This window comes from Delphinus delphis, chromosome 6 (genome assembly GCF_949987515.2).
Source record: "Delphinus delphis chromosome 6, mDelDel1.2, whole genome shotgun sequence".
NCBI lineage: Eukaryota > Metazoa > Chordata > Mammalia > Artiodactyla > Delphinidae > Delphinus > Delphinus delphis.
The window spans coordinates 28,538,871-28,562,199 of record NC_082688.1 but is presented as its reverse complement, the minus strand read 5'-3'; the positions used below and the strand labels follow the sequence as shown (position 1 = coordinate 28,562,199).

Below are 23,329 nucleotides of genomic sequence, written 5' to 3'. Positions count from 1 at the left end.
TATCCAATGAATCATGAATTAAGTGAGCCAAAATTTCTGGTCACTTTCATGTAAATATGACTAGATTTTTTTTTTCTTTTTTTTTCCTTTCAGTGCTGGTATCTTACATAGCATTAGATACCTGGTTACTAGAACTTAAAAGGTATTAAGTGTTAGTAATGCTGTTTCCATAATTATTTAACACTTAAATTTATGGCCTTTAATAGCTTATATTTTCCTATTCATGCTCTTAATCCTAAAATCTCTACTTTGAAGCTTTGGGTAGGGTGGTTATTATTTCAATTTTATAGGTTTAGAACTTGATTTTTAGTTTTTTCAAGTGGTTTGTTTAAATTTGCAATGATGTTTTAGTTCACTGTCTCCCAGATTTGACTATAACATATGGAATGAAAGTATTATTAGGATAAGAGGTACATTTATCCTAAAAACTGAGAAAGGCTGAATTTCAAAATGGGAATAAAGTATAAAGTTATGATGGTTAAATTACCATGTTCACTTCAAATTGCTGTGAAATTTGATGACATAAAGGTATATGTGTTTAAGAAAATGGATGGTTTTCTAAAATATAATACTTTCCAATCTGAAACTCTTCCTAAAGGATTCTAAAACTTTAGCAGCAAAGGAAAAAGAGGTTAAAAAGATGACAGATGGGCTGAGTGCCCTTCAAGAAGCAAGTAATAAAGATGCTGAAGCTTTGGCTGCTGCACAGCAGCACTTCAATGCTGTTTCCGCTGGCCTGTCCAGTAATGAAGATGGAGCAGAAGCAACTCTTGCTGGTCAAATGATGGCCTGTAAAAATGACATAAGTAAAGTTCAGACAGAAGCCAAACAGGTAAGTATAGACAGTAAGCACTATGTGATTGCAGTTTTTTAAAATTTTTTTATTTTCATTTTTTTTTGAGAAGCTCCTTCACATTATGCTTTGGCAGTTGTTATAAAATGTTGAAAATAATCAGATCAATATCAAGGAACTTTTTATTGTTTACTATATTCTGTCACTCTTTAGCACCTAAAACAATGAAATTCAAATATGTTGATTGCTAACTGTTGACAATGTTAGTTTAAGATGTTATAAAACGTAAAATACCTTTATAGATTAATTGAAATTATAAGTGCCATAAATGCTCTGTTCTGCTTTCAGCATTGTATGGAATATTTGAGGTTAGTTTGTTTTCATCTTTTTGCTATTTTATTGACATAAAATTGAAGTTTTAAGCTTTAACAGGAAAACAAAAATGTCTTCATTTCTATGTCTACCACACTTAGTTCTTTAAAACTTTGTTTCTGAAACTTTGTAGTATCCTCCTTGGAAGTATCTCTACCTCCCATTTACCCCCATTCCAGTCTTTGGTTTCCCTACTCTGATTTCATAATCTTCAATGGCTTTTCGATCTATAAAATGGTTTTCATATTTGTTTAGATAGTTGTGCAGCTTAGAAGTGCTATGAACGCAGGAGTTTTGATGGCAGAAAGAAAAAATGTATATATACACACGCACATTCTTTTATTTGTTTTTTAATGGAGGACTCATCTTTAAAAATATACACAGATGTGTGTGTATTAATCCCATTCAAGGTTTTCTATTATATATTTGCAACTTTTTCATTCGAAGATTATGGTCACAAAAAAGGTGATGGTCAGTTTTTTTTTGTTAACTTATTTTATATTGGGAAAAGTCCACCATTCAGTTTTAAAGGAAGTATACAGTCATTTAGATCTTAGAATACTAGTTCATGGTTTTAAGGAATAGTGCTCAATTATATAAACTAGCATTTAAATATCAGACTTATAGCTTTTAAATTTTTCTGTCAGTTTAGCTTCCTTTTCCTGTATAATTTTATTTCTCATTGTTCAATACAGTTGTACAGTTAATTATACAACACAAATATACATAAATACAAACATGCATATCTAAGTGGAAAAGGAGGGAAGAAAGTGATAGAAATAGCTTTCTATTTTGTTTTTAATTTAACCAGCTAATGATAGTTATTCTTTGATATAATTTTTGAGCTCATTGATATCAGTTTTATAAATATTAAAAATATGGACTTAAATTGCAAATTATTTAATGATTGGAGCTTTTATTCATTTATATTCTGAGTAGTGTTTTGAGGTGAAAACATTGGGAAATGATCTATTGAGATGTTGATCCAAGTGACCAAACAGTTACATTTTTAAGGCTGATGTCTCTTAAAGCAATCTGAGTCTGTGGCCATTTTACCACTAGCACTGTTTGCCTCATATAGTCTGTTACATTTTTCTGTTATAGGCTCAGATGAAGTTGAAACATGCCCAACAAGAATTAAAGACTAAACAAACAGAAATTAAGAAGATGGATGGTGGCTATAGGAAGGATCAAGAAGCTTTAGAAGCTGTGAAGAAACTTAGAGAAAAACTTGAAGCCGAAATGAAAAAGCTAAATTATGAAGGTTGGCCTTTAAAGATGTTAAATCATTAGGAAGTAGTGATTATTGATAGAAACTTCCTTAAATAAAGGAAATAGCAAGTAGGAAATATTTTATCCCATTAATATTAATGGGTATTAGTATAGGAATTATTTATAAATATAGTCACAAAAAATAAGTATAAATCAACCCTTTGAATTTTTGAAAGCTCAATGCTGAGAATTTCCTGCTTCAGTCACTCTGAAGTGCCACTTGAAAACTCAAAAATGTTATTTATATGTTTCTACATTAGTAGGTATCCAAGTCATATGTTGTTTCTTGGCATGAAAATGGTGTTATGTGTTGGAAATATGTCTACTTGACACTTGATGGAAATCTGAATGTCAAGCATGCTTTTATTTAATACTTACCAGAAGTTTGTATTTTGCTTTTAGAAATGCTTTGGAAATAGAGGTTACTAATATTTTCCTTAAAGCAGTAGAATATTTGAGTTTTTAAAACTTGGTTTCAATCTACTTATGACTTATTGTTCAGAAAACAAGGAGGAATGCCTTCTGGAAAGGCACAGGCAGCTATCTCGTGATATCAGTAGATTGAAAGAAACATATGAAGCTCTCTTGGCCAGATTTCCCAATCTTCGATTTGCCTACAGGTAAGAGAGCTAAACATTGAATTCTAACATCATGGTAATAACCAGGATATATTTTTGTATGAAAATTATTGTAAGCTGCTTTTCCTTAATTGATACATTTTCCTTAAATGTGTTTATTGAATGTTTCAGATTTGTAGGCAGGGGAAATTCTTGTGAAATTTAAGGCTACTAATGCCACTAATCTTAAAACCAAAATGAGGGGAATTTAATCTCAGTTGGAAAGTTCCTTTAAAGTTATTATATCATTAATATCAAGTAACTGTAAACATTAACATTTTACAGTTTGTTTTACTCTATGGTTCTTTTTTTATGAATACTTAATATATGTATTACAAAGATTAGAACATCAAAGTTATTTTTGTTACATTGAAAAAATATATACTGAAAGATCTTTCAATTGATTTTAAAACAATAGTCAAGTGTATAGTAGCATACTGTGTAAAGAAACCAATGTACCTACCTTAATTAAAAAAGGCTTTATTACTAAAAAATACTATCAGCTGACAGTGCAGGGTTGCCATAAACCTTCAATTTGTAAAAAGCAAAACAAAACAAAAAACAGCAGTATTTGTGAAACACAATAAAAGGTATGCCTGTAGCTGGCTAGTCATCTGAGACATTTGAAAATTTTTGTTCCATTAAAACTATATGATTCTTGTGCTATTACTTTATTGTCAGAAAGAGCTCTTGACTACTAAAGTACAACTTTTTCTATTTTCTTATCTAAGATTAATTTTTGTCCACTTTTCTGTTTTAGGGATCCAGAGAAGAACTGGAATAGAAATTGTGTGAAAGGACTTGTAGCTTCACTGTTTAGTGTGAAAGATACTTCTGCAACCACAGCTTTAGAATTGGTGGCTGGGGACCGACTCTACAATGTTGTGGTAGACACAGAGGTAAATTGATTTTCATGAAAGAAAAGCTATAATTGCTGTTTAGCTTGAAAAATCATGTGTTCCTAGTAGAACTGGGTACTTTCTTGATGTTTTAAGCTTCTCCTAAGGCTGGATGCTTATCTTTACAGGGTAAAACTATAGAGTTAATGACTTTTTAATTATGTTATTGATTGTATTTGATTAACTGTATTCCGTTCTTTATTATGGCTGAGTAATGCTAACTCAGGAGCCCAGAATGCATATTATCGATCTTAGAATTTTGATCGTTCAGGATAGTAGGCATTCAGCATTTATTTGATTATGGATTCCTAAACTTGCACTCATTCCATTTAAATGTTCTCTGTCATTAATATTTTTTTCATTTCTAATGCACAACGTTTTAGGTTACTGGAAAAAAGCTACTAGAAAAGGGGGAATTGAAGCGTAGATACACTATAATTCCACTGAATAAAATTTCAGCCAGACGTATTGCTCCAGAAACTCTGAGGGTTGCTCAGAATCTTGTAAGTCTTTTTTATATGCTTTATCTGCATCTCACTTTTTTTTTTAATTACAGGACATTAGCTTTGTCCTTTGAAGTAAATTCGGATTTAAATCATATATCAAAGCACAAAATTTTGTTGTGATACCATGCTTAAAAAAGTTAAGATACCAAAGAGAATAAGTTGGCTTTTGTGAAATTAGATGGAGAGAGAATAGAAATGTTGGAAGACTAAAATACCCTTTGATATTTTAAAGTTGTAGTATTAAATGTCCTTATTTTATTTTTTAAATTTTTATTGGAGTATAGTTGATTTACAATGTTGTGTTAGTTTTAGGTGTACATCTACGTGATTCAGTTATATATATATATATATATATATATATATATCCATTATTTTTCAGATTATTTTCCCATATAGGTTATTATGGAATATTGAGTAGAGTTCCCTGTGCTATACAGTAGATCCTTGTTAGTTATCTGTTTTATTTATAGTAGTGTGTATATGTTAATCCCAACCTCCTAATTTATCACTTTCCCTCACGTTTCCCCTTTGGTAACCATAAGTTTGATTTTGACATCTATGAGTGTTTCTGTTGCTGGTCTCTTAACTTCAAATGCATTTCCCATTTCTTGGCATTTGCACTCTTCTCTTCTCACAGTTGCTGGTTTTGATACTGTATTTGTGTCTGGATGATTTCCAACTTTTACTTTATGTTTATCTTTCTTGGTGAGCTTTCCCATTTGTGATTTTCTTGCTTCTAGTTGTGGACTCCTTTTTGGCTTTTTTTCCTGCCTAGAGAAGTTCCTTTTGAATTTGTTGTAAAGCTGGTTTGGTGCTGTTAAATTCTCTTAGCTTTTGCTTGTCTGTAAAGCTTTTTTTGTTGTTTTTGTTTTTTACATCTTTATTGGAGTATAATTGCTTTACAATGGTGTGTTAGTTTCTGCTTTATAACAAAGAGAATCAGTTATACATATACATATGTTCCCATATCTCTTCCCTCTTACGTCTCCCTCCCTCCCACCCTCCCTATCCCACCCCTCTAGGTGGTCACAAAGCACCGAGCTGATCTCCCTGTGCTATGCGGCTGCTTCCCACTAGCTATCTATTCTCTGTTTGGTAGTGTATATATGTCCATGCCACTCTCTCACTTTGTCACAGCTTACCCTTCCCCCTCCCCATAGCCTCAAGTCCATTCTCTAGTAGGTCTGTGTCTTTATTCCTGTCTTACCCCTAGGTTCTTCACGACATTTTTTTTTTCTTAGATTCCATATATATGTGTTAGCATATGGTATTTGTCTTTCTCTTTCTGACTTACTTCACTCTGTATGACAAACTCTAGGTCCATCCACCTCACTACAAATAACTCAATTTTGTTTCTTTTTATGGCTGAGTAATATTCCATTGTATATATGTGCCTCATCTTCTTTATCCATTCATCCGATGATGGACACTTAGTTTGCTTCCATCTCCTGGCTATTGTAAATAGAGCTGCAATGAACATTGTGGTACATGACTCTTTTTGAATTATGGTTTTCTCAGGGTATATGCCCAGTAGTGGGATTCCTGGGTCATATGGTAGTTCTATTTGTAGTTTTTTAAGGAACCTCCATAGTGTTCTCCATAGTGGCTGTACCAATTCACATTCCCACCAGCAGTGCAAGAGCGTTCCCTTTTCTCCACACCCTCTCCAGCATTTATTGTTTATAGATTTTTTGATGATGGCCATTCTGACTGGTGTGAGATGATATCTCATTATAGTTTTAATTTGCATTTCTCTAATGATTAATGATGTTGAGCATTCATTCATGTGTTTGTTGGCAATCTGTATATCTTCTTTGGAGAAATGACTATTTAGGTCTTCTGCCCATTTTAGGATTGGGTTGTTTGTTTTTTTGTTATTGAGCTGTATGAGCTGCTTGTAAATTTTGGAGATTAATCCTTTGTCAGTTGCTTCATTTGCAAATATTTTCTCCCATTCTGAGGGTTGTCTTTTGGTCTTGTTTATGGTTTCCTTTTTTTTTTTTTTTTGCCGTACGCGGGCCTCTCACTGTTGTGGCCTCTCCCGTTGCGGAGCACAGGCCCTGGGCACGCAGGCTCAGCGGCCATGGCTCATGGGCCCACCAGCTCCGCGGCATGTGGGATCTTCCCGGACCGGGGCATGAACCCATGTCCCCTGCATCGGCAGGCGGACTCTCAACCACTGTGCCACCAGGGAAGCCCTATGGTTTCCTTTGCTGTGCAAAAGCTTTGAAGTTTCATTAGGTCCCATTTTTTTTATTTTTGTTTTTATTTCCGTTTCTCTAGGAGGTGGGTCAAAAAGGATCTTGCTGTGATTTATGTCATAGAGTGTTCTACCTATGTTTTCCTCTAAGAGTTTGACAGTTTCTGGCCTTACATTTAGGTCTTTAATCCATTTTGAGCTTATTTTTGTTTATGGTGTTAGGGAGTGTTCTAATCTCATACTTTTACATGTACCTGTCCAGTTTTCCCAGCACCATTTATTGAAGAGGCTTTCCTTTCTCCACTGTACATTCCTGCCTCCTTTATCAAAGATAAGGTCACCATATGTGCATGGGTTTATCTCTGGGCTTTCTATCCTGTTCCATTGATCTATATTTCTGTTTTTGTGCCAGTACCGTACTGTCTTGATTACTGTAGCTTTGTAGTATAGTCTGAAGTCAGGTAGCCTGATTCCTCCAGCTCCTTTTTTCGTTCTCAAGATTGCTTTGGCTATTCGGGGTCTTTTGTATTTCCATACAAATTGTGAAATCTTTTGTTCTAGTTCTGTGAAAAATGCCATTGGTAGTTTGATAGGGATTGCGTTGAATCTGTAGATTGCTTTGGGTAGTAGAGTCATTTTCACAATGTTGATTCTTCCAATCCAAGAACACGGTATATCTCTCCATCTATTTGTATCATCTTTAATTTCTTTCATCAGTGTCTTATAATTTTCTGCCTACAGGTCTTTTGTCTCCTTAGGTAGGTTTACTCCTAGATATTTTATTCTTTTTGTTGCAGTGGTAAATGGGAGTGTTTTCTTAATTTCACTTTCGGATTTTTCATCATTAGTGTATAGGAATGCAAGAGATTTCTGTGCATTAATTTTGTATCCTGCTACTTTACCAAATTCATTGATTAGCTCTAGTAGTTTTCTGGTAGCATCTTTAGGATTCTCTATGTATAGTATCATGTCATCTGCAAACAGTGACAGCTTTACTTCTTCTTTTCTGATTTGGATTCCTTTTATTTCCTTTTCTTCTCTGATTGCTGTGGCTAAAACTTCCAAAACTATGTTGAATAAGAGTGGTAGAGTGGGCAACCTTGTCTTGTTCCTGATCTTATTGGGAATGGTTTCAATTTTTCACCAGTGAGGATGATGTTGGCTGTGGGTTTGTCATATATGGCCTTTATTATGTTGAGGGAAGTTCCCTGTATGCCTGCGAGGCCACTATCACCCTGATACCAAAACCAGACAAGGATGTCACAAAGAAAACTACAGGCCAATATCACTGATGAACATAGATGCAAAAATCCTCAACAAAATACTAACAAACAGAATCCAACAGCACATTAAAAGGATCATACACCATAATCAAGTAGGTTTTATTCCAGGAATGCAAGGATTCTTCAATATATGCAAATCAATCAACGTGATACACCATATTAACAAATTGAGGGAGAAAAACCATATGATCATCTCAATAGATGCAGAGAAAACTTTGACAAAATTCAACACCCATTTATGATAAAAACCCTGCAGAAAGTCTATAAAGCTTTTGATCTCTGTTGAATCTGAATGAGAGGCCTGCTGGGTAGAGTATTCTTGGTTGTAGGTTTTTCCCTCTCATCACTTCGAATATATCATGCCACTCCCTGTGGCCTGCAGAATTTCTGCAAAAAATCAGCTGATAACCTTATGGGGGTTCCCTTCTATGTTATTTGTTGCTTTTCCCTTTTTACTTTTAATGTTTATCTTTGTATTTAATTTTTGTCAGTTTGGTTAACATGTGTCTTGGTGTGTTCCTTCTTTGGTTCATCCTGTATTTGATTCTCCTTGCTTCCTGTAGTTGAGTGAGTGTTTCCTTTCTCATTTTAGGGAAGTTTTCGGCTACATCTCTCTAAATGTTTTCTCAGACCCTTTCTCTCTTTTCTCCTTCTGGGACCCCTATAATGTGAATGCTGTTGCAGTTAATGTTGTCCCAGAGGTCTCTGAGACTGTCCTCATTTTTTCTCATTCTTTTTTCTTCATTCGGTGGCAGTGGCCAGTGTTGTGGTGACCAGAGCCTGCACTAGATATTGAGCAGGGCCTCCACTTTCCTCTGTGGTTGTCACTGCCATCAGGGGCAGGGTCTGCTTCCTAGTTGTTGGAGTAGAAGCCCCCAGATCTGTTTCTGAGCTGTGTTTCTGATCTGCGGTGTGAGGTAGGCAGGATTTCTCTCCCACTGGGAGAGAAACCACTGAGTATTCCTCCTCTGGAGTTGTTCACCTGTGATTGTGCTCTACTGTGTCACCTTCCACCCATTGTGCTGGCTCACAAAGTACACTGTTGTTGGCCCTGCTCTCATCCCCTTAACTGTGGGTATGCTGGCAGTTGGCCCTGGTGTCTCTAAAGCATTGTTTTCACCAGGTCACCAATGCACATCCACTGAAGTCAGGTGCCAGGACTGCAGAAGTCATGCACATGGAGTTGCTGTGGGACCTGTGGAGGCAGCTCAGACCCTGGCCTGGTTCAACCCACACAAAGCCCACAGCTGCTAAAGGCAGACCTGTCTCAGCTGCAGGAGCACTCGTTGTCTGTTTGGATATTCCGTAGGTGGTAAATTTACAAAGCTGGCAGCAGAGGTGTAAATCCATGGTTGACAAAGCTGCGAGGAGAGACGTCAGCTCTTCTTCCTTAGTCACACGGCCCCTGGGGCTCAGACCTACCAGCCTCTGCTCCTGAGGCTGCCCCTGAGCACATGAGCCTGCCCAGGCAGGAGGGGGCCGGAGTGGTGACTGGTGCTTGTGAGGCCACTCAGGCAAGAGGGGGCCAGGGCGGCGGTCAAGATGCTCGGGTCCGCCCAGGTGGGAGGGGGCCAGGGCAGTGGTCAGGTTGTGCGGGCTGCCCAGGCGGGAGCCCCTCGTAGTGCCTGCAGCGGCAGGTGCCAGTGCGTGGGGAAAGAGGCTGCAGTGGCGGCTGTGTCCTTCGCACACCGCTCAACAACAGCGCTTTGCTTCTGTGGTAGCTGGGTCTTCTTCCACGAACATTCCTGGTTGCTCCTATCCCTTCAGGCTGACTCCATGCAGACAGACGTGGTCCTCTCCCCAGGTCAGCTCTCCAAACCCCACATTCCAGCGCCTAGCCCCTGTCCGTACCACCACACATGTCTCAGGCTGGGGCTCGCACGACTGTGGCACGGACTGTCCGTGTAGGTCTCACTCTGTCCTGCCTGTCACAGACTGGTTGCTGTACTTCCCTCTGAGCCCTCGAAGCTCCCTTCCTGTCCCATCTGATCTCCCCACTGGTGAGGATATCTCCCCAGATGTGGGAACCTCTCCTCTCCTTCAGCTCCCTTCCAAGGGGTACATGTCCCATCCCACTTCCTCTTTTCTTTTTTATTTCTTTCATCCTACCTGGTTACATGGGGATCTTTCTTGTCCTTTCAGGTGTCTAAGGTCCTCTGCTAGTATTCAGAAGGTGCTCTGTGAGAATTGTTCCATTTGTAGATGTATTCTTGATATATTTGTGGGGAGGTGTGTTCCACGTCACCCTACTCTGCCATCTTCTAGAATGTCTTTAAACCTAAGTCACATGACTATCAGGTGGCATTAAATGTTAAAAGTTTTGATTTCCAAATTGAATTATAGAGCTTATAGATAAATACAAGAATTCTTCAGGTTTTTTCATGCCAGGCACACTTAAACTGACTACAGTGACAACCGTTATGGAAGGTATCCATCCATCTTGCAGAGATGCTTCTCTGTTAGAGCTTTTCTAGATTGCTTACCAACCTATGAACATACAAAGCAGGTAACCAGTATATACAGTCAGCTGCTGAGATAGATCTAAAGTGGTGTGGTTACTAGTAAACAGATGAGTACAAGGAAATACATTTAAAAGGCTGTTGTGGTTGCATAATATTTGGTAAAAACATGAAGCCAATCATAACATTCAGCAGTGATATCAGTTATTGAGCAGGCATTCCAAGTGCATGAGTTGAAAAGAAAATTCTATGAAACCTGAAAATGCATGTATAATTAAGATACTAAATGGATAGTATATTTCTTGAAATTGAGACGCCTTCAATGAAAATTGTTTACTATCAGAAGAAGAAAGATGAGTACAGAGTAATTGAAAGGTGGTAATTTTGGTTAGTATTTACATCCTTTACTTAGAAAAATCACCTTAGAGTCTAGAAGGTTTTGGAAGTTATTTTAGTCCTATGTCAAGTTCCAGTGTTAGAAGTCAATTGGGGTTTTAAGTAACAACAAAAGCACTTCTACCCAGATCCCTCAGCCAGACCCATTTAATGGTAACTGCTATGTCAGAGGACACTGCTGAACATATGTTACATAGAGCTGCCTTCATTATGATTTCTGCTACTACTAAGCTCCATAAAGTATGCTAAGTTGTTCTAAAAATGTGGGCAGAGGTAGACATTATAAACAAAGGTTGAAAAGACAGTTGGATCAAAATAAAAGATTGAAGGATTTTAAAAGATTTTTTTTACTCAATTGTTTTTATTTCTGTAACTGGCAGGTGGTTGCCTTAGCATGTTTTATTTGAATGAAAAAGTATTCACTTTGGAACAACCAAGTTAATAATTGAAGCAAAACATTTTATGTAATTGTGTTGATCCAGAAATTGATGTACTTTAATTAAGAAAGGATGTTCAATAGAGGGGTGGGATAGGGAGGGTGGGAGGGAGGGAGACACAAGAGGGAAGAGATATGGGGACATATGTATATGTATAACTGATTCACTTTGTTATAAAGCAGAAACTAACACCATTGTAAAGCAATTATACTCCAATAAAGATGTTAAAAAAAAAAGTTTGTTCAAATAATCCACTTTGAATTTAGAAACTTGGTAGTGGCTTCTGCTTGATCGAAACTCTCATAATGACTGGTATTCTAGCTAAATGTTTTACTTAGATTTTTCAGTGTTTAAACTTGGAATTGTTTTTTTCTAAAAGTGTTGTTTTCTACAGCATTTTAGAAAATTCAAAAGGAGTTGTAGTGCTGGATAGGTATTCAGTTTCTGTTGTGGCAGTTCTTACTATTTTATAAAATAATATTTGAAACGAAAGGAGTAATATGTATCACGACATAACTGTTTTCCCCCAGGTTGGCCCTAATAATGTTCATGTGGCTCTTTCCCTGGTTGAATACAAACCAGAACTTCAGAAAGCAATGGAATTTGTCTTTGGAACAACATTTGTTTGTGACAATATGGATAATGCAAAAAAGGTAGCTTTCGATAAAAGGATAATGACTAGAACCGTAACTCTAGGAGGTGATGTATTTGATCCTCACGGGACATTGAGTGGAGGTAGGTTTTATATCATTTTGTCCTCACAATTCTGCGTGGTAGATAGGATGGGTTTTTGTTTTTTTTTAAACAGGAAATATTGGGCTTGGAATGAGTTAATCCAGTGTTTTATTCCTAATCAAAGGATTGTTTTCTTTTGAATACCTACTTTGTGACAGGTGCTTAATATTAATTGAGAAATTCTACACTGTCATTGTCCTGAAGGAACTCATAGGCTAGTAATCAGTCCTATAGCTTTTCTTATTCATCTTAAGTCTATTCCCATTTATTTTCTCTTGCTTTTTGTCTTATTAAGATATTCTTGTCACTAGGATATGAAGTCTTTTTAGTCAGTACATTTGTAGCTTAACTAACCCACTTCTCGTTTAGGAAACACGTTAACTTCTAATTTGTGTGTATGTTACTGCTCCTGTCAAAAGTAAAACAAAAAATTAAATCTGCCTGAATGCCTTAAGTAAGGAATTCTGAGATAATGACCATATATTTCTTGTTCTAATATTTGCAACACTGAGTTTCCAGATCCGTGTCAAGTGACCATGTAATAAATAACAAACACTAAATAGTACTTATTGTGTACTGGGCAGTGTTGTAAGACTGTACTGTCCAAAACAGTAGCTACTAGCCACATGTGGCTCTTTACACCAAAATAAGATAATTAAAATTAAATAAAATTAAAATAATTTCCTTAATTGCACTAGTCATATTTCAAGGGCTCAGTAACCACAAGTGGTTAGTGGGTAATTGGACAGTGCAAATATAGAACATTTCTATCATTCTATAAAGCCCTATTCTAAGGACTTTAAATGATTAGCTTATTTAATCCTTATAGCAACCATAAGGTAGACATTACTATCATCTCCATTATACAGTTGTAGAAACTAAGGTATAGACTGATTAAGTAACTTGCTGGTAAGTGGCAGAGCTCAGAATTTGAACTCAGGTGGTCTGATTACAGAGTTTGTGCTTTTAACCAAACCAAGAGACTTGGATGCCTCTTGAGATATCAAGTGTCTTAATTTCTTTCTAGGCCAAGAAAACAGCCAATATAATGAATTCCATGATATAGTATCAAGTTCCCCAGTGTACAAGATGACTAGCATCTGCAATTGGAAGATAGAGACCAAATATTTTTAAATATCTAAAATAGAAGAAACATTTTAGATTTCATTGAATTGGAGGTTCTTACAATTCCTGCTTAAGAGATGGCAAATATGTAACCCCATATCATATAAACAAAGTGCTCACAATAGCATTGCTAATTGACCTTTGCATCCTCCCATCATACCTAGAGTTTTCTTGCCAACCTAACACCTCAGCCTGTTACTGCCAGACAGTTATAGTGCACGTAAGGTGAAACCAGTTTACGCTGCTACATCGAGTTTAGACCACATTATGATGTGGTAATAAACAGCTCCCAAATCTCAGTAGCTTACAAGTTTATTCCATAATTATGCTACATTAACTGTGGGTCACTTGTCTCTGCTCCATGTTATTCTCATTATGGGACCCAGGCTGACCGAGAAGTAAGTCCCTTTTGTGAACATACTTTTCTCATGGGAAGGGAAGGGGAAAACATGGTAAGTTATGTGCTGCCTCTTAAAGCTTCCTTTCAGAAGAGGTACATTTCCCACTGGTTGGCTAGAGCAAAGCACATGGCTAAGCCTGATGACAGTAGAGAGGGAAATGGACCTGGGAGGGATGGGCCCAGTAGGCAAGGGCAATGATTATTTTGAATAAATAATCCACCACATCTACTTAGAAGTATTTGTTATCAAGTATGTATGCCCTAAGATTCAAATGATGAAGTGAATTCTGTAGCTTCATAAACTTACTAAAGATTGGCTGTTGAATTATTTCAAGTATAATTCTCTCAGAAAAGTTTTTATTGCTTACTAAATACATGGTAACTTGGTGTCAAAGGCCTGTTTCAATTTGCCTCTGTCAGGTGCTCGATCCCAGGCAGCTTCTATTTTAACCAAGTTTCAAGAACTCAAAGATGTTCAAGATGAGCTGAGAATCAAGGAGAATGAGCTACAGGCTCTAGAAGAGGAATTAGCAGGCCTTAAAAACACTGCTGAAAAGTAAGACTTTGGTTGGATTAAGCTGTATTTAAAAATTTTCTTGGTCAAAGATTTGGATGGTAGAAGATGAAAGAACATTTTATTTAAAGAAATACTTCTGGGCTTCCCTGGTGGCACAGTGGTTGAGAGTCCACCTGCCGATGCAGGGGACACGGGTTCGTGCCCCGGTCCGCGAAGATCCCACATGCCGCAGAGCGGCTGGGCCCGTGAGCCATGGCCACTGAGCCTGTGCATCTGGAGCCTGTGCTCCGCAATGGGAGAGGCCACAACAGTGAGAGGCCCGCGTACCGCAAAAACAAAAACAAAACAAAACAAAAAAGAAATACTTCTGACTTTTTTAATAATAACCGTGGTATTATTGAATAAGTTGTGAGTTGATAACATCAGTTTTTCTTAATATAAATAGTGTCTTTGTTTTAAGAAATTGGGGAAAGCTAATTAAAAGAAGGAAAGAAAAATCAGCCAAATATTCCCCTTTTTCTGCTGAGATACACTCTGTTAACATTCTGCTGGGATTAGTGAGGAAATCCATAGATACTCTAGAGGTTGATGCCAGAGGATACTTGAGTCCTTGATTTGAAATGATGTAATATTATAGCGTCGATTGGGTGTCTGCACTAAGTTTTGCAGCATTATGGCTGTCCTGTAGATGTTGAAGATCACTAAGTTTCCTATGGAGAAGTTAAACAAGTTCATGTCAAAAGTCACTGCTAGACTTAAAGTGTTTACTTACAGTGTATTTTCTGTGTGGGTGTGGATATAAGTATGCGTACCTTTCAACATTACTTCTGCTTGTGTATGATACATATTTTGTGTATGACACAATATGTGTATGCCATTTTTTTTTCAAAATTGGTACTATGCTATTTAATGTAACCTTTTTTGTCACTTAACGTTATTTACTGTTGTGTGCCTCATGCCAAGTACTCTTCGAGGAGCTGGGAATATAGCAGGGAGTCAAACAGATAAACCTCTTCATCTTGTTTTGATATGTGTAGCTGGGCAACAGACAATATAAAAAGGTAAACTGGTAAAATGTATGTTAGATAATGCTAAGTTCTAAGAAGAAAAAAGTAAAATAGTAAAGGAGATATGAACTATCCAGGGCAAAGAAAGAGGTGTTGAAATTTTATATGGGGTGGGCAGGGAAAGCCTTACTGAGAAGACTGTTGAATAAATACCAGAATGATGTGAGTGAACTCGCCGTGTGGTTATCCAGGAGAACAGTCCTTACTTGCTGTAAAAGCTTCAGGAGTATAAATGCCACAAACTTACTAAGTACAATATTTGAGAGCTTAATTGTAATTTTTTTCTAGTCACTCTGAAGATGGCAAATGGGAACTGAGATAAAATTAAAATCAGGGCTTCCCTGGTGGTGCAGTGGTTGAGAGTCCGCCTGCCGATGCAGGGGACGCGGGTTCGTGCCCCTGTCTGGGAAGATCCCATATGCCACAGAGCGGCTGGGCCCGTGAGCCATGGCCTCTGAGCCTGCACGTCCGGAGCCTGTGCTCCGCAACAGGAGAGGCCACAACAGTGAGAGGCCCATGTACCGCACACAAAAAAAAAATCAAACATTTTATTTAGAATTCACAATACTGAATAAAGCTTTAAAAAAGAGAGAGAGAGAGATAAAAACCTTGAAATGAGAGACTTTCCTGGTTCGAGCCCTGGTCTGGGAAGATCCCGCATGCCGCAGAGCAACTAAGCCAGTGCGCCACAACTACTGAGCCTGTGCTTTAGAGCCCCGGAGCCACAACTACTGAAGCCTACATACCTAGAGCCCGTGCTCCGTAACAAGAGAAGCCACCGCAATGAGAAGCGCATGCATTGCAATGAGGAGTAGCCCCCGCTCGTCTCAACTAGAGAAAACCCATGTGCAGCAATGAAGACCCAACGCAGCCAAAAATAAATAAATAAATTTTAAAAAACTTGAAGTGATTTTTTTTTTTTTTTGGTTAACTTTTGGCATTCATCTTCTGAAATCATCAAAACTTAGAATGGTACCAAGACTTCTTTGGGACACAGTATTATATGGAAAAGATTGCTACAGTAAGTCAAAGTGGCCATTTGAAGATGTAAACTGTATCAAAATGCCCACTTTCAAACACTATATACATGTAAAGCTTGCCTTTTACCTTCATTAACATACATTAACCATAAAGTGAATGAACTTTTTCTGTGAGAAAGATACAAGAAGATTTCTCTGCTATATGGAAGCTCTGTCAAGGCAATGAGTTTGTGGTCACATTTGGCTTGGAACTGTTAACTTTGTTGAGCAATACTGGATCATTATTCTGCAGAGATGTCTTGTAGACTAATTGTGGCCCAGAGGTTAAGGAAGAGAAATAGATTTTGAAAAATGAGAGTGGAAGGGTCAACTAAAGCCATTCTTTCATATATCATATCAGGAAAATAGCTTATATCTTTTTGCACATTTCTACACTTTACATTTTTAAATGAGTTGGAAAATGACTCGTTAAAATTATGCTGTCAAGCAGTCTCAGACAAGAATACTCAAGGGAGTATTTATGTTTTATAAGTTGCTTCCTTACTTTTTCCTCAAACCTCATGAATTTCTAGTGACAAGCAACCTGTGAATTTACTGTAATTTAAAATTTCACTGCAGCTGAATTAGCGAAATACCTTCCAAAGTAATAACTTGAAGCATCCAGAACTGGGGGAGAATTATAGGGTTTGCAAAAAAAGTGCTTTGCAAATGTTTAAGTTCAGTACTGTGCCATTTTAAACTACCAGTCTCCTTACAAAATGTAGGGAACATTATTTTTTTAACATTTGAAACTAGGGATTAATAGATTACAAAATTTTTGAAATTTTATATAATTGTTATGTATTCTATTTTTGTGATGGGGAGCTGTTATGGAGTTTTTCTTTTTGATAAGGATCAGTGGGAGGAGTTATTTTTAAGGAAACCTATTTATTCAAAGATTATTGGTATTTTCTAAAATTAAGAATATTTCTCTGGATAGTTACTATTGGTCTTGGTCATTTAGGGTTGTTTACCTTCAGTAACCAAGTCAAACTTGAGTTTAATTGATGCCTCAGAAATGCGGAAGTTATCAAAACAAGTCTTGTAACCAGTGGCATCTTATATTATGTTGTATGAGTTTGTTTTGGGTAAGAGCCTGTTATTTAAAAGCATGTCTCTAACATCAGAAAAACTGTTGTCATTTATTATAAACTTCTCTTTCTTAAGGTATCGCCAACTAAAACAGCAATGGGAGATGAAAACTGAGGAGGCAGATTTATTACAAACCAAGCTTCAGCAAAGCTCATATCACAAGCAACAGGAAGAATTAGACGCTCTTAAAAAAATCATTGGTAAGACAAAAACATTCGGTGCTAATCTGTTTCTACTGATAACCTTACTTTAGGTATTTAGCAGCTTTTGTGTTTATTATATATTTATCTGCATTAATTATTTTAAATATTTTAATTTAAAAACTTTTTCAATTTAAATATTTTAATAATTTTCTATTAATTTGCCCTTTTTTTTTTTTTTTTTGCGGTACGCGGGCCTCTCACTGTTGTGGCCTCTCCCGTTGCGGAGCACAGGCTCCGGATGCACAGGCTCAGCGGCCATGGCTCACGGGCCAAGCCGCTCCGCGGCATGTGGGATCTTCCCAGACCGGGGCACAAACCCGTGTCCCCTGCATCGGCAGGCGGACTCTCAACCACTGCGCCACCAGGGAAACCCTTCTTGTCTTTTTGATAATAGCCATTCTAATGGTCAAAGTGATATCTCATTGTGGTTTTGATTAGCATTTCCCTGGTGATTAGTGTTGAACATCTTTTCATGTACCTGTTGACCGTCTGTATGTCTTCTGTGGAAAATGTGTATTCAGGTCCTCTGCCTATTTTTGGATTTGGTTGTTTTTTTCTATTGAGTTGTATGAGTTAATATATTTTAGATATTAACCTGTTATCAGATATATAATTTACAAATATTTTCTCCTATTCGGTAGTTTGCCTTTTAATTTTGTTGATGGTTTCCTTTGCTGTGCAGAGGCTTTTTAGTTTGATATGTAGTCCCACTTGTTCATTTTTGCTTTTGGTGTCAAATCCAAAAAAATCCTCAAAACCTATGTCAAGGAGCTTACCACCTGTGTTTTCTTCTAGGAGTTTCATGGTTTCAGGTCTTATGTTCAAGTCTTTAATCCATTTTGAGTTAATTTTTATGTATGGTCTTAGTGGTCCAGTTTCATTCTTTTGCAAGTCCAGTTTCCTTCCACCATTTATAAAAGAGACTGTCTTTTCCCCACTGTATATTCTTGACTCCTCTGTCATAAATTAATCGACCATGTATGTGTTGGTTTATTTTTGGGTTCTCTATTCAGTAGTTCCATTGATCTGTCTGTTTTTAATATCAATACTATACTGTTTTGATTACTCTAGCTTTGTAATAAAGTTTGAAAACAGGGAGTATGATTCCTCCAGCTTTGTTGTTCTTTTTCAAGATTGCTTTGGCTGTTTAGGGTCTTTTGTGGTTCCATACAAATTTTAGGATTGTTTATTCTATTTCTGTGGAAAATGCCATTGAAATTTTGACCGGAATTGACTTGAATCTGTAGCTTGCCTTGGGTAGTATGGACATTTTAACAATATTCTTCTAATCCGTGAGCACAGAATATCTTTCCATTTATTTCTGTCTTCAATTTCTTTCATCAGTGTTTCCTAGTTTTCAGTGTACATGTCCTTCACCTCCTTAGTTAAATTTATTTTTAGGTATTTTCTTTTTGATGCAATTGTAAATGGGATTGTATAGAAACACAACAGATTTTTTATACTACAACTTTGCTGAATTTGCTCATTATTTCTAACAGTTTTTTGATGGAGTCTTTAGGGTTTTCTATTTATAATACGTCATCTGCAAATAGTGACAGTTTTACTTCTTCCTTTCCAGTTTAGATGCATTTTTTTTCTTTCCCAATTGCTATAGGACTTCCAACACTATGTCAAATGAAAGTGGAGAGTAGGCAAGGATCCTTATCTTCTTCCTGATCTTAGAGGAAAAGCCTTCAGCTTTTTACTGTTGAGTGTGATGTTAGCTGTGAGCTTGTCATGTATAGCCTTTATCATGTTAAGGTATGTTCTCTCTGTACTCACTTTATTGTGAGTTTTTATCATAAATAGATGTTGAATTTTCTCAGATGCTTTTTCTGCTCTTCAGATGACCATGACTTTATCCTTCATTTGTTAATATTATGTATCACACTGACTGATTTGCAGATGTTGAACCATACTTGTATCCCTGGAATAAATCCTACTCGGTCATGGTGTATGATCCTTTTAATGTATTGTTGAATACAGTTTGCTAAGGTTGTTGAGAATTTTTGCATTTGTGTTCATCAGGAATAATAGCCTGTAATTTTCTTTTCTTGTGGCGTCCTTGTCTGTTGTGTTTTTTTTTGTGGTATGCGGGCCTCTCACTGTTGCAGCCTCTCCCATTGCGGAGCACAGGCTCCGGACGCACAGGCTCAGTGGCCATGGCTCACGGGCCCAGCTGCTCTGCAGCATGTGGGATCTTCCCGGACCGGGGCACAAACCCGTGTCCCCTGCATCAGCAGGCAGACTCCCAACCACTGCGCCACCAGGGAAGCCCCCTTGTCTGGTTTTGATATCAGGATGATGTTGGCCTCACAAAATGAGTTTGGAACAATTTCTTCCTTGTCTGCTTTTTGGAAGAATTTGAGAAGGAAGGATTGGTATTAATTCTTCTTTGAATGTTTGTTAGAATTCACCAGTAAAGCCGTCTAGTCCTGGACTTTTGTTTGTTGGGAGGTTTTTGATTACTTACTAAATCTCCTAATAATCTCTTTTCAGATTTTCTTTCATCATGATTCAATCTTGATAGGTTGTATTTTCTAGTAATTTATTTTTTCTAGGTTTTCTGGTTTGTTGGTGTAAAATTGTTAATAGTAACCTTTTATGATTCTTTATATTTCTGTGGTATCAGTTGTAACATCTCATCTTTTATTTCTGACTTTGAGTCTCTTTTTTTCCTTAGGTCTAGCTAAAAGTTTGGCAATTTTAAAGAACCAGCTCTTAGTTTCATTAATTTTTTTTTCTATTTCTTTTTAGTCTCAATTTCATTTATTTCCACACTGATCTTTGTTATTTTCTTCCTTCTACTAACTTTGGGCTTTGTTCTTCTTTTTGATGCAGTTGTAAATGGGATTATTTAGTGTATAGAAATACAACAGATTTTTGGTATAAAGCTGTTTGAGATTTTTCTTGTTTCTTTAGGTAGGCATTTATTGCTATGAACTTTGCTATGAACTTCACTCATAGCTAGAACTGATTTTGCTACATATGATGTAAGTTTTGGTATGTTGTATTTCCATTTTCATTTGTGACGAAGTATTTTTTTATTTCTCTTTTGATTTCTTGGAATGACATTCCTACAATGAAAAGTAGTATAGGAAATTGTCTAATCATGGCTTTTAGGGTTATATTTGTACCTAGGTCCTAACGCTTAACAGTGTATGTCAGTTGTGACCATCACATGCTCATTCTGTCTTACTTTTTTATTTTTAAATTTATAAATTTAGAGGTAATATGTTTCCTATGCTTCATCCTAGGCATGTTCTCACAGTGCTTCTCTACTTTAATAAAAGATTCCTTGAATAAAAATAAAGGAGCAAGGAACACTAAGTAAGCTTGCTTATGAAGTAAATTGTAAGCTTTCTTATAACTAAAATAAAAAGAAAATACCATAGTTACTCAGTTCTGATGTTAGGAAGCATACAGTCATATAAAAAGATGGTCTAAAAGATGGTCTGTGATATATATATATTTTTTTAGATGTTGGGGGTAGGAGTTTATTAATTTATTTTATTTATTTTTGCTGTGTTGGGTCTTCATTTCTGTGCAAGGGCTTTCTCTACTTGTGGCAAGTTGGGGCCACTCTTCATCACGGTGCGCAGGCCTCTCACTATCACGGCCTCTCTTGTTGCGGAGCACAGGCTCCAGACGCGCAGGCTCAATAGTTGTGTCTCACAGGCCCAGTTGCTCCACGGCATGTGGGATCTTCCCAGACCAGGGCTCGAACCCGTGTCCCCTGCATTAGCAGGCAGATTCCCAACCACTGCGCCACCAGGGAAGCCCAAAATAGATGGTCTGTGATCTTTTTATAAGTTAAGTTGTAGGTAAAGTTTATGTTACTCAATTTCATGTGATTGGAAATAATTTCTTTACAGATCATTAGATAATTCAAGTATGGCTCTTAGGCATGATCTGTGTTTCAATATACCATTTCTAGAATAAGGTTAGAACAGTTGATTTTTTTTTAAAACTCTTGGCTCCAACTTTCCATACCTTTTCTTCTATTAAAAGTTGAATTTGTAAGCCATTAATATCTATACCTGTTAATAGTTGTTGGAAGACCTCACATAGGCATATTTACCTGCTTTATGATGCAGAGGAAAGTGAGGAGACCTTAAAAAACACCAAAGAAATTCAAAAAAAAGCAGAAGAAAAATATGAAGTATTGGAGAATAAAATGAAAAACGCAGAAGCTGAGAGAGAGAGAGAACTGAAGGATGCACAGAAAAAACTAGATTGTGCCAAAACTAAAGCAGATGCTTCTACCAAGAAAATGAAAGAAAAACAACAGGTAATAACTTTGTTTTGAAATGGAAGTAATCTTTGAACATCAGAATAGAACTGAAGGTGGTAGAGCACCATTGGTTGGCCTTGGCCTTATTCATCGGTATTTATCACAAAATCCAAAAGTGAGATGTACTTCTTTAGGAGACACATTACACATCTTATGAGTCAAATTAAAATATGCTTTACTCTGAAACCCTGGAATTAAGTGTTATGTAATTTTGAGTAGGGGTTGCATTGGCTTGCTAATTTTGGAGAAAGAGCAAAGTTGCCTTTTGGTAAATGTTTCATTCAAGAGTGGACCAAAGCTCATATCATGTACGCAGAGCTGTGTCGTATCAGAGATTCACTGTTGACATTTCTGTTTGATCATCTTCGTGAACATACATAAACTGTGAAAGAATGATGTAAGACCAGGCATGTTATATTTACAAAGTGCTATTCGATCATGGACTGGTGATATCTGATTATATCTTTTGGATAGTGCCAAGGCTGGAATTTGACCTGCGTTTTTCTGTCTGCAGAGGCTGTGCTCAATCACTGTTCTGTACAATTTCACTTAAGTCTAACTTTTGTTCATAGTTTTTTTTTGTTTGTTTTTTTTAACCCACCTTATGATTCTTTCATAGCTTGCACAGTATTTTCTAAAGAACTAAAGGCTATAATGGGAAAGAAGAAAATTAAGAAACTAATTTTTTGTCACTGAATAATTGTTTAAAAAGGCTTTACCTCTGTTAATTTATCTGCTGTGTAGAACTGTACATCGTTTATCCCTATAGGAATAAAAGGATAAAGGATATAGTTTATACAAAGTTCTTTGAACCCTTAAAAACTGTATGTACATTTGTCTTTTTTTTTAATATAGAAAAATAAATTTCCCCTTTTTTCTTTAGAAGTAGCTTACATGTTTTGGTAGTTGAGTAACTAAGCTATGGGTCTTACTTGCTTGAGAATCTTACTAATTTTGTTGACATGCATGTATTTATTTTTCAGTAGTTAATAACCTGTTGAATGCCCAGATGCTGTGTTTCTTATAGGAAGTTGAAGCTATCACCCTGGAGCTAGAAGAGCTCAAGAGAGAGCATGCATCCAATGAACAACAGCTTGAAGCTGTAAATGAAGCTATCAAATCCTATGAAGGTCAGATTGCAGTAATGGCAGCTGAGGTGGCTAAAAATAAGGTAAGATTTACTAACCATATTAGAGAAATTACAAATGTTAATCTAATTCTGAAATGGTGGCTTGAAGATGTTTGACTTTAGAGGTCTTTAGAGACTTTATGGTCTCTTCACTCCTGTCATGATGAGTTAAAATTATGAGTACCAATCCAGAAAGAGACCTGAAATAATATTACTGACTGTTTTGGTCCAGGTCTATTCAGAAGACAAAAACTACACAGTAATTTGACCAGGCAAAGTTTAAATAAAAATTATTAACTATAACAGGAGTTTGTAATGATGCAGCATTGATTGCTAAGAGATAAAGAAAACTCTAAAGACCATACGAACAGCAGATACAGGGAACAGCGTTACCCATAAGGCTGAGGCAGTGCACCCTTGGAAGAAACAAATCTGGAAAGGAGCCCCATTTTACCTGCAGGGCTGAGAACCACATCTACTTGTAGAAGATAACTGTGGCCCACTGGTGGTGGAG

At 36.8% G+C, this 23,329-nt stretch overlaps 1 protein-coding gene across 1 annotated transcript in view; it reads left to right on the top strand.

Annotated features, from left to right (window-relative positions):
* The window catches only part of SMC2 (structural maintenance of chromosomes 2), a 55,409-nt gene that overhangs the window by 12,838 nt on the left and 19,242 nt on the right, over positions 1–23,329 (top strand). The window contains exons 10-19 of the mRNA XM_060014407.1: positions 599–832; positions 2,270–2,429; positions 2,940–3,057; positions 3,815–3,953; positions 4,337–4,456; positions 11,765–11,969; positions 13,915–14,050; positions 17,265–17,389; positions 21,490–21,683; positions 22,714–22,857. Coding sequence (XP_059870390.1) covers positions 599–832; positions 2,270–2,429; positions 2,940–3,057; positions 3,815–3,953; positions 4,337–4,456; positions 11,765–11,969; positions 13,915–14,050; positions 17,265–17,389; positions 21,490–21,683; positions 22,714–22,857 — 1,575 coding nt within the window. The remainder of the gene's footprint in view (positions 1–598; positions 833–2,269; positions 2,430–2,939; positions 3,058–3,814; positions 3,954–4,336; positions 4,457–11,764; positions 11,970–13,914; positions 14,051–17,264; positions 17,390–21,489; positions 21,684–22,713; positions 22,858–23,329) is intronic.